Source organism: Ochlerotatus camptorhynchus, unplaced genomic scaffold (genome assembly GCF_037179485.1).
Source record: "Ochlerotatus camptorhynchus isolate MF236.1 unplaced genomic scaffold, CSIRO-AGI_Acam_v1.1 ptg000367l, whole genome shotgun sequence".
In the NCBI taxonomy this organism is placed as follows: Eukaryota; Metazoa; Arthropoda; class Insecta; order Diptera; family Culicidae; genus Ochlerotatus; species Ochlerotatus camptorhynchus.
Genome location: NW_027040855.1, coordinates 5180294 through 5192638, shown reverse-complemented (window position 1 = coordinate 5192638; position 12345 = coordinate 5180294). Strand labels below are relative to the sequence as shown.

Sequence of the window (12345 nt, the reverse complement as noted above, 5' to 3'; positions counted from 1 at the left end):
GAGGAAGGGCTAAACCAGAAAAGGTCACACGAAATGAGTCTGTGGGGGTAAAACTCTTGTTACCCTCGCTGACAGATACTGAGCCCAGTTTTTGGACAATTAGTATCTTCACCGGGGGTAGCAAACGGTTCTTGAAACGGCCAACCGCCTGCTTCTCCAAGATCTTAGGGGTCATACTCGCTTCGGTGACCACACCTTCGATCTCTACATCACTAGCTGGGATGTAAACTCTATACTCAAACGTAAAGAGCTGAGATACAGCAATCTCATTAACTTGCTTCAGGTTAGAGACGGACACACGAAGTTTATTGTGCCTAACCTTCGTGATTTCGGTTACGGCCGAGAATAGCTTCGTCTAATCATTTGAAATTTGAACAATGTTCAAAGGTTTGTTTTTGGGCTGAAAGTAGACAACCCATGGACCAGTCGAGTCATTCGGGTAGGCCCGCAATCTGGTGCTTTTCTTAGTCTGCCCATTGACAAACTCAGACGACGAACCAGGGATGACATCATTAGATTTGATAGTACTCAAACTGTACTAAAAAGTAGCCAGCATAATGCTTACGGATATGAGTACACACTTAGAAATAACTAATTTTACACCTGAAGGAATCCATCTTCGATATAAAGGATCAGACGTAAACCAATATTTCTTGTAAAATTAAGCGCTCCGAGACTGAAAAGCTCGTTACTCGACGAAAAGTACGTTTGATTGAATTTAATTACGCGTCTTTTATAACTCAATTTTATGCCAAAACTGACGCTTGTATATGTCAGTCATTGAGTACCTAAATTTACATGATTTCTTTCTAAGTGTGTAGATCCTAGGTCTATACATCATCCTCATTCATACAATCGCTATCAAAACGGGTACAATCATGAACAAAACGTGGAAACCCAGGAACATAGAATGATCGAGCATAGATGATTCCCACACTGAATTTAAATGAACATTTAAAAATATCGTTTCTGCGATGATTGATTTTTTTATGCTTTCTCTGTTGGTAACCACTGCTATGCAAACAGTTTTTGCGCTATTTTCGCCACATAGTTTGATAAAGGAGGTTTTTATCTAGCGCCCAAAACGTCAAATACAGTAGGAAATGCTGAGTAATTAACGAGTCGATTAAGAGAATCGATCAATTCAAGAATTTCCAACCCAAAACGCGAACCAGCTGACAATGAGTGTTTCCCATTTGAATGAAACAATACTGATATGTTCGCTGCTAGGGGAAACATCCCTATTGTTGCGGTACGTTAGAAGCATTAGAAGCCTATTGTTGTGTATGTAGGTCTCCATACACAACAATAGGCTTCTGACGCTGCTAACGTACCGCAACAATAGGGCTGTTTCCCCTACCAATGCATAGTGGTCTAAAAGTGCCAAAACGTGCGTTTTTTAGTTTATGCGAAAACGGTCCATTTAAGCCATATAGTGTCTTCGGAGAAGTTTGTGCACTTAAAAAGCCCTTTGTTTTGAGCTTAGTCATTTCATGATTAATCCAACTAGCAGGGAGAAAAAAAATTACTGTTTTTATTTGCCGAGATAGCAAAATGGTGTCTTGAGCAAAGTTTTAGACAATATTACATACATATTACAAACATTTTTGCTCAAGACGTCAACCCTCTATCTCTTATGTTTACAGATATATGTAATTTTTTTGGTAAGAGCCTTCATTCATTCATTCATCCATTCAAATCATTTTTTTGCAAATAACTTTTGAGGAAGCAATTTTTTGGCATTAGTATGTTCTACACACATGTTTGTTTTTTTAAATACGCCATTTTGTCTTGGGAAGCAAGTCCCTATATTCAATTTTCTTGAGATATTCAAGGTTTTGATCCAAAATTAGCACTACTTCCAAGGTCAATAGCTCGAAGTTGGGCAAATTGGGCAAACCAGGTTGATGACATTTGAAAGTATACATAAAATGCTGCCCAATACATACCAAATCATTAGTCTTCTTTAGTATTCTCTGCTGATATGCTTATTACCAAACTACAGTAAACCGTGTACAGAAAATCGTTTTCTTGCATTTGTACATAGAGGCTCCTTCATACGTCACTTACACTTGATGTAGAAGGAAGAAAATTCGAATTCGGTTAAATTGAAGTAGGCATGCAAAAAAAGAGTAGGCGGTGCAAAGCCGCGTGAGGTAAAAGTTTTGATTCCAAATTCTAAATTGTAGTGACCGGTTGACTGGACAAGAAGGTGATTCGTAGTGTCTATTGTATTCATTGATTGACTGAATAAACAGTGGTCCTTGTTTCTCGTGGCAGGTGAGTCCCGGTTTCTATTGTAGTGTTAAAAAATGACTGAACTACGATTTGTCTCTGTTCTCCCCGGCAGGTGATTCACAGTGTCGGTAGTAGTGACCGATTGATTGAACGAACAGTGGTCCTTGTTCTTTCCGGAATGTGATTCTCGGCGTTTGTTGTAGTAACCGGTTAACTGAACGGACATTGGTCCTTGTTCCTCCCACTATTTGAGCCCCGGTGTCTGTAGCAATGTGTCATTGGCTTTCGAGCGTATATAACGTATATAAATACGATAATGAGTTCTGAAATATCTTCAGGTAAGTGCAATTTGTTTTGATCACTACCGCCAAATGCTAATTATTCTCTGAATAAGCAAAATCTACTCAGAACTTTCAAGAAAAACAAAAAAAAGAAATTTCAATTCTGGCAACACTGCTAGCTACGTTTTCTGCTGCGATTAGGTCGTTAATTAGTGATACTTTTTTCGGTGTTATATCGGTTATAAAATACTTTTTCGTCGTTCGTGATTCAGTTTTTGTACTACTGCTTTCTGTTTTCGTGAATTTCGTTCGGTGTGTTGTGATTTTCGTGGTGCGGTGATAAAGTGAAAGTGACTCATTGTTTACATACACTTTCCCAAGCACTCCCCACGCGAATTTTTTTTTTTCCGAAGCGCCATCTGCCAGCAAAACTTTTAAGCTTGCAATCTTTCATTGAGCTCGTGGTGTAACTGCTGCATAAATTTCGGCGAATTGCTGTCGTCTGGACCCTACTGTTGTATTGCGCTACGTTGGAATTTCGTTGTTGGTCTGCTTCGCCTTGTTCCTGCAAAATGAGTGTAATCTGCCACGCTTGCACCAATAATGTCCAAGAGGAACGCATTACCTGCCGTGGGTTCTGTAGCGCGGTGTTTCACCTAAAATGCTGTCACCTGCCAAGTGAAATGTTGGATGAAATCGATCGGAATAGGCAGCTCTTCTGGATGTGTAAATCCTGTGCTGCCATAATGTCAGACGTTCGTCACAAGAAAAACGTGAAGGCTGCTTACGATGCTGGTTTGGAGAAACAACTGAGCGGTCATACTGAGCTACTGGGGAAACTAAAACTGGAAATTCTGGAGGAATTGAAAATCGAAATTCGATCCAATTTCACAAAGTTGACCAATACCACTTCCACCACTCCGGTGTCCTCTAGACGGTCTGGTAATAGGTCACGCACCATAGGAAGCCGACGGTTATTCGAGAAAAAGGACAATAACTTGCCACCTCTTATGACTGCTACCGGAGATTCGCCGTCTCCAAGTCTAGGCCGTCTAACTGTTCCCGTTTCTAAGGATAAGTTTTGGTTATACCTATCTCGGATTTCCCGTGACGTTTCTGCTGAGCAGATCACCGAACTTGCCAAGCATCGTTTGTCAACGGAGGATGTTGAAGTTATCCGACTGGTTGCTAAGAGTAAAGATATCCAAACCATGTCGTTTGTCTCCTTCAAAATTGGCGTCTCTACAAATTTGAAGGCGAAAGCATTGTCGTCCTCTACATGGCCCAAAGGAATGCTGTTTCGTGAATTTGTTGACAACCGCAAAGCCGAAAATTTTTGGAAGCCGCCTGGATTGCCAATAAATACACCGCAGACAACTCCGAAATCCAGCGAGTCACCTCATCAAATGCCTATGACGGAGTGATATCACTGAGTCAAGACCCAGAGCCACTACGTCGTATTACCTACTACCCGAATCCGGGACGCTCACTTGCCGCTAGCTTCTTGGAAGCCCCTGATCCCCTCATCACAGTCGAGCACCTCCAGCCAGCGACCTTCAGCCGTCCCGGTCCTGTGTATGAGTCCGGAAAAGGGGTCTTCCAAAATCCAACTGCAGGCGAGTATTCTAGTTTTCCGAACAATTCTGTCCCTGAAACGCTTATCACTTCTAGTCGTAATTCGTCAATAAACTCGTTCGTGGTTTACCCTAGTCGGACACCGGGACGCACACTTGCCGCATGCTTTTTGGAAGCCCCTAATTCACCCATCGCAGTCGAGCCAATTCTGCCAGCGACCTCCAGCCGTCCCGGTCCTGCGTTTGGATGTGAAGATGGGGTCTTCCGAAACCCTATTTCAGGCAAGTACGATGATAATTCGAGCAATTCTCTTCCTAAAATGTATGATGCTTACAGCCGCTTATTGCAAAACAAATCACATCCTGTTGTCTTCAACATGCCACTGGGACGCACACTTGCCGCCAGCCTTGTGGAAGCCCCTAGTCCTCTCATCGCAGTCGAGCCTAAGCTGCCAGCGTTCAACAGTCGTCCCAGCTCTGCGCATGAGTTGAGAGAGGGGGTCTTCCAAAATCAAACCGTAGGCAAGTACAGTCAGCAAACAACAACTTCTCTGCCTGTAAATATCTTGGTTTCCAGAGTACCATCTTACGTCTCTGCTCCACGACAATTGTGGTCTAATATTGACAATAACAGCACACCAGCCTCACCATGTTCAATCCAGTTGCCGCTGCACGTCGCAGGTAATTCTCCAGAAGCATCGAGGCCCTCTGACCTTGTCCTGCAAGATGCTGTTTTTGTTCATCGCAACCGACTCGTTCCTGAGATTGAAAGTGGTAGTCCTGTGATCCACCCAGTCTGCGCTCAGACTCAACAGATTACTGGCATGCCTCCCTCATATTCTTCTTCTCAACTTCGTATCTTCTATCAAAATGTCCGTGGACTCCGAACGAAGATCGATGCCTTCTATCTCGCTGCGGCAGATTCGGAGTATGATGTGATAGTTCTAACCGAGACGTGGCTCGACACTTGCATCCTATCAACTCAGCTATTTGGTGGATCATTCACTGTTTTTCGGACTGATCGCAATCCACTGAACAGTAGAAAGCTGCGCGGCGGTGGAGTTTTGATTGCAGTGTCTACCAGATTGTGCTGCTGTGTCGACCCAGCTCCAGTTAGTGATGCTTTGGAACAGCTGTGGGTAAAAATCAAATTGCAAACGTGTTCAGTCAGTATTGGAGTATTATATCTACCACCTGATCGTAGAGATGATCTGTCCCTCATTCAGCTTCATAGCGATTCTGTTAGTTCAGTAATATCATGCTTGAAACCTCATGATTTTGCGCTTCAGTTCGGTGACTACAATCACCCCAACATGCATTGGACTGCTTCAGAGGATGGCGGACTTCATTTAGATTCCAGTATATCCCGTTTTTCAACTTCGGATGGTGCTCTATATGATGCCTTTTGTTTCAATGGTCTGACGCAAATCAACTCTGTGAAAAATGCCAGTTCTCGTACTCTTGACTTAGTACTGGTGAACGATACAGCACTACCTAACTACAGCATTTCTGAAGCGGTTGAATCTCTTGTAGAACTTGACACTGCACATCCCGCTATTGAGGTTGCCGTTTCTTTGCCGTCACCAGTGAGATTTGATCAGCCACACGAGAACCCGCAATTTGATTTCCGCCGTGTCAACCAGGGCTCTACAATTTCGAAGCTCTAAAATGAACTCGTGTTTTGTTTCTCTCATACATACGTGTTCGACGCTTCATTTCTATAACGCCTAGCTAGACTATCAGCAAGAAACGAAAATAAAAAAGAAGGACGCTTAGAAGGAAAGGCTGGCTGTGGAACTTCTCGTCGTTGCTTTGCTCATCGCTTTCAATGTAACTAACGTCGATTTTCTAGTTAAACGAACTTCATTATGGCTTTCAATCCCCTTTCACGAACACTCTATCACCGCTCTTTCAATTTGTTTAAAATGCGTTATGTCCCGTTTTCGATCATTTTTTTTCGATAAATATATGGATGGAAGATAAATTAGAAATATGACGTGTAATCTTCAAGTGTTTTGACGTGAGAAATGCTTTAAATGTGTTATTTCATTTTCCGTCATATACGTCATGAAACCTCTGTTGATGTGTTTCATGAAAGAGAAAACTATCAAAGTCGAGCGCTCTTTCGCTCATCCGTTTCGACGAATAATCTTCCTTCACGAAAGGAAGACCAATGGAGCGACGGGAGAAAGAGAGACAAGCGATTGAACATTTGTTTGTGCACGCCGACTGAGGTTCTAGAATGCTGCGAAGCTGTTCGACTTTAACAGAAAAAGAAAGCCAGCAGTCTCTTCGTCGCATCGATTTGGTCGATTGAAGCTGATATTGCGACGCCCTGGTGTCAACTATGACTTGATGAGTGAAGCATTTTCTGTGATTGATTGGCAATTTTTGGATGACGAACGAGATCTGGATGACATCGTTGAGTCGTTCAACTCTGAGATACGTCGTGTTATCGAAGCTCACGTGCCACTTCAGCGTCCTACTCTGAAACCTCCATGGACAAACAATCGGCTTCGTAGATTGAAGCGCCGTCGACGTACTGCTCTTCGGAAATTCAAACGTAATCGATCACAACACCTGAAACGTCGTTTTGTTCTGGCCAGCAATAAATACACTAGCTTTAACCGCGAAATGTATGCTCGTTATATAGACCGTACGCAGAGAAATCTACGCCTGCATCCCAAACGTTTCTGGTCATTTGTTCGGTCGAAGCGTAAGGAAAATGGGTTACCTTCGTCTATGTATCTCGGTGCCCGCTCTGCTAGCACAGATGCCCACAAGTGTGAGCTGTTTGCTGATCACTTCAAGAGTGCCTTCTCGGACATGTCGATTTCGTCCTCGCATCTAAATGCAGCCATCCATGACACACCATCAGATAGGCTCGACTTTGGAATTTTCCAAATCACTGAGGAGCACGTACAAAAAGCGATACGTAAACTTAAACATTCTGCGTCATACGGTTCGGATGGTATTCCTGCATGCATTCTTAAGAATTGCTCAAGTGTCTTATTGATGCCGCTAGTGAAATTGTTTAATATTTCATTACAGCGAATGACATTCCCATCCGCGTGGAAGACTTCGGTCATGATTCCTATTCACAAAAAGGGGGACAAGTGTGATATTTCCAATTACCGCGGGATAACGTCGTTGAATGCTTGCTCCAAACTCTTTGAGATAATCGTGAACGATGCCTTGTTCGAAGCTAGCAAGAATTACATCTCTAGTGCCCAGCATGGATTTTTTCCAAAAAGATCTGTGACAACGAACCTCACTCAATTCACTTCATTGTGCATTCGATCGATGGACGCTGGCATGCAAGTAGATGCTATATACACTGATTTCAAAGCTGCATTCGACCGAGTGAACCATGCTATTCTGCTTCGAAAACTCGAGAAATTTGGAGTATCCGTCGCCTTTGTTCGTTGGTTCGAATCATACCTGTCAGGACGGTCTATGAAAGTTAAATTAGGCTCCTCACATTCAACCGCCTTCCCGATTGTATCCGGAGTTCCACAAGGGAGCAACCTAGGCCCCCTATTGTTTTCGCTTTTCATTAATGATGCATCGTTTGTTTTACCATCTGGAAATCGTGTTTTCTACGCCGATGATGTTAAGATTTACATGGTAATCACATGCATCGAGGACTGTGCCTACCTGCAGAGTTTGTTGGAGTCATTTGAGGATTGGAGCAAACGGAACTTACTGGAACTGTGTGTAACGAAATGCAACACTATTTCGTTTTCCAGAAAACGTCATCCGATCATCTTCCACTATCGTCTTGCTGGTCATGATCTAGAACGGCTGAATCAGGTTAGAGACCTTGGTGTGTTATTGGACTCTGAACTTAACCTCCGGACACATTATGCTGATGTGATTTCAAAAGCGAATAGGCAGCTTGGATTTATCTTTAAACTTGCCGATGGATTCCGTGACCCTCTGTGTCTGAAATCACTGTACTGCGCCTTGGTTCGCTCGATCCTTGAATCTGCTGTAATAGTTTGGTGTCCGTACAGCAGTATATGGGTTGACCGTATAGAATCGGTTCAAAGAAAATTTGTGCGCCTAGCTCTTCGTTATCTACCTTGGCGTGAACATCTAAATCTACCTCCCTACGAACATCGATGCATGCTGTTAGGAATTGAAACACTGGAGAAACGAAGGTCTGACATGCAAGCGGTTTTTGTCGCCAAAGTATTAACTAGTGAGGTGGATGCACCTGCCATTCTTGCCGATATCAACGTTTATGTACCTGAACGCCCCCTTCGTCGGCGTAACTTCCTGCATTTGGCATCCCGCAACAGTCGATACGGGCAACACGACCCAATACGGTTCATGGCCTCTCGCTTCAATGATGTATCTGAGCTTTTCGACTTTGAAGCTTCCGCAGCTACTTTTCAACGCCGCCTAAGTAATCGATTGTAAAGCTGTTATGTGCATGGATTGATTATGAGCAGGTGAGTGACTGTCCATCCCCTGATGACTGTATGAATTGTGCTACCTGTTTTCATTTTTGTTTCCGGTTGCTTTCGACCCTTCCACGAGGACTTGACAATCAATGACGATGCTGCACTGTTGCTGACACACTTTTATGACACTGACCGCATTTTAACGTTTTTAATTTACACTGTAGTAATTATTGTATTTTGCATTGTTTTTGCTGTGAACTGTGTAATTGTTAATGTTTAGTTTCTGTTTCTATGTACTTAATTTAAGAAAAGAAACAGGGTTTTTATGCCAATTTGAGTTCACCATGACTCAATTTGGCTTTTCCCTGTCCAACTTCATTAAGACAACCTTGTCAGATGGAGGAATACAAATAAACAAATAAACAAAAAAAAAAAACTTCCGTTAATGGATTCTTGAAATCATATGGGAGGTGCTTCATTTTGAAAAATTAAATAGTGTTTTTAAATTTCAATATCATACTTCAGCGTACAATGTTTTGAAATCTGTATCATCAAGCCGCAATTCAAGATGGCCGCCTGAGGCCGTATTCTATTGACCACTTTGTCAAGCACTTTTGGCGCAGCAGCGATTCCACAAAACTGGACCAACTAATTTCTATTTTTTTTATGAAACGCACAAATCATGGCTACTTTTCCCGGGGTTCTAGAAGAAAAAATTTCAAAATAATGTTTTATTTCCAAGTTTGAGTGGTAGTAAACGTCATTTTAACTGCTCGAATGAAGTGGTTAATTGACCTTTTGCTAACTGTTCATCTACCCCTCCATTATTTGTAATATACTGGCGCCACTGTCATCACCAGCCAGCAAACGAGACCGAACAAAGCAATTCATAACATTTTTTTTTTCTATCTCATTCGGCTATGTGTGCAATTCATTTTCAGGGAAAAATATTTGAGGCTCTCGTTTCAAGTGTTCTGCATAAGCAAGCAAGAACGAGCAGGGGGGTTTGGATTTGTGAGCAAAGAGGGATAAATTTAATTGAGTGTTCGAAAGGAGTAACATTCACGATTGATGGGTATGTGTTGATTTTTTATAAGGATTTATTGAAACTTGTTTTATACGAATAGTATGAAAATTCAATCCAGAGTATCACTGAAAGTGCTCAGTGGATAAGATTATCTAACTTCGATAAACGTGATTAAGAATATAACGCATCGGTAGGATTCAGTTTCAATCATTTGAACGTTTAAAGCAGGTAACATTGTTTTCGTACATACATAATACCACGCAAGGATGGCTAAACATTCATGCCAAACTTTTCCACTTGCAATCTCGGCAAACTGCTAAAGGAGTTCGCCTTTTGAAGCATCATGAATATTCATGCACAATGTTCCTCTTCCTTAGAAAACCATGCAAGGCCAACGCCAGGGCGGTCTATGGGAAGTGTAATAAATTTTTACCTTAAACTTAATCAAACTAGATTCCTCCCCAACGGAAGCGGAGGTGGAAAAGGATGCTTTTCTTAGCTTCATATCCAGTTGCCTGTGTATCGCAAAACCGTAGACAGTGTTTTGTTTTTTTCCTAATCATAGGGTAGAGCGTTACTTCGTCGTAATCACCTATTTTCGTTCTATCGAATAGAAAACATCAATATTATTAATTATTTCTGCGTACACAAACCAATAATACGAGTTGTTCGATACTTTCCAAAGCTACAACATAAAGCCTATTAGAGCAAACAGTTCGAATATTTACACCCTCAGTTATATCGAATCAATTTTGTTCTCACTTAATGATGTAACAAATCCAACGGATGAAATTGAAACTCGATGAAAATTTTTTGACAAAATATAAAGAATTTCTAATTATTTCTAAAGGTAAAAAACGGCCCGTATGGTAAGGTAATGTAGGGGCCTCATAGCCTAGTCAGTAAAGGCACGGTATTACCAAGCCGGAGGCGGCGGGTTCGATTCCCAGTCCGGTCGAGGGAATCTTTCGGGTTGGAAATTTTCTCGACTTTCCTGGGCATAGAGTATCATTGTGCTTGCCACACAATTTGCCACACAATACACAAATTCATGCATTGGTTTTGGCATCGAAAGTTCTCAATTAATAACTGTGGAAGTGCATTTAGAACACTAAGTTGAGAGCACACAATAAGCTAATATGCGCTAAGCAATAAGCTTGAAATGCAAACAAGAAGAAGAAGAATGGTAAGGTAATGTGAATTAAAAGTCTTCTATAGTAGTATCCTTTTCTGATCAATTTCGTTCGAACAAGAGGGGTAAACTGCGAGTTGTGCTTAGTAGGACGGAAATGAGATCAAACTCAGCACAAACCGGTGCTGCAAGCTTAACCTTAAAAGTTTAAAAGTGGAAGCTACACACTTAGAAATACCTAATTTTACACGTGACGGAATCCATCTTTGACATAAAGGATGAGACGTAAACAAACATGTCATGTAAAATTAAGTGCTCCGAGACTGAAAAGTTCGGTACGCGACGAAAAGTACGTTTGATTGAGCTGAGTCTTGCGTCTATTACGACTCAATTTTATGTCAAAAATGACGCTCGTATATGTCAGTCTCAGAGCACCTAAATTTACATGATTTTTTTTAAGTGTGTAATTTGAATGTTATTACAGGCATCAGCTTGCCGTTCTCGGAGGTTACTGGTTAGACTGCACGTGTTCTGATTTCAAGATTGGATGAATTTCATGTTAGAGTTACAGTTGAAGAGTGTGTTCGAAAAATAAATCCATCATCTTTCATATTAATTATAACACCTTTTTCGTTTCGTTTCATTCCAGGTCGTACTACTGTGACTGCTATCCGGGGTTTAGTGGAATCGATTGCGGCTACGGGCCACTCTGCAAGGATTCGCACATCTGTGAGAACGGAGGTACATGCAAGTAAGTTCGGCTTAACCTCTGTATTTAATGAGATTTGCAATCGAATTCAATGATCACCCAAATTCGCTCACATTCCCGTTTGTTTTATCATTTCGGTTGTGAACAATTATATATAATATCTCCTAGTGGGAAATCCTTGAACTTCTAGAATATACTTTTATTGTTACTGGAATTTTTAACTTATTTTTTTTTGTTTTTGACAAAAATTGGGGATTTTTTTTTAGGTGTGTATTATTTTTCAAATTCGATCCCATTTCCTACAATTTTGTCTTCAACGTTATTTTGATTGGATGAACCATTTGAACAGTTATTTTTGAAAAAAATGAATGTCAAAGAATGGCCGAGTTGCAACACAAACGTGGTTCATTGCCCCCAGTGAATAATTTTGCGAAGTTTCATAGAATTTTGCGAGGTAAATTCTTTTTACTTTTTCGCTATTTGACATGTTCTGCTTGATTAGGAGTTTAATAAGTTTCTTAAAGCTATTTTCCATGTAATTTGAATTTAAAACGGTGTCTATAATATACCAACTCTCTTAGTGAGAAATACTTGAAGTTATGTATTGTTCTTGCTCTATTTCCAGGTGAAATCTGCCAGAAGGGGTCAAAATCTGGTACAACTCTGTCCGATTTGAATTATACTTTCAAAATGTTTTCAGCATTAAAGATTATGATTTTTCCGCATATCACGAGACCATTTTGACTGAAGACTAATTTGTGAAAAAGGCGTATGGTAGCGTAATGGTAGAAGAATTTTTTGAAAAAAATCATGTAAGAAAACACATACGCCCTTTTCAAAATAAGTCTTGACTCAAAATGTTCTCGTGCTCTGTGGAAAAATCAAAATCTGCAACATGTTGAAAGTTTTATCAAAATCGGAGGGGCTCGTACCAAGTCGTTTGCTCATTTGACAGGGAATTGCTCTATTAGAGTT

General features: G+C 41.1%; 1 protein-coding gene across 1 annotated transcript in view; it reads left to right on the top strand.

Annotated features, from left to right (window-relative positions):
* The window catches only part of LOC135709864 (uncharacterized), a 949216-nt gene that overhangs the window by 378914 nt on the left and 557957 nt on the right, over positions 1 to 12345 (top strand). The window contains exon 4 of the mRNA XM_065232287.1: positions 11311 to 11412. Coding sequence (XP_065088359.1) covers positions 11311 to 11412 — 102 coding nt within the window. The remainder of the gene's footprint in view (positions 1 to 11310; positions 11413 to 12345) is intronic.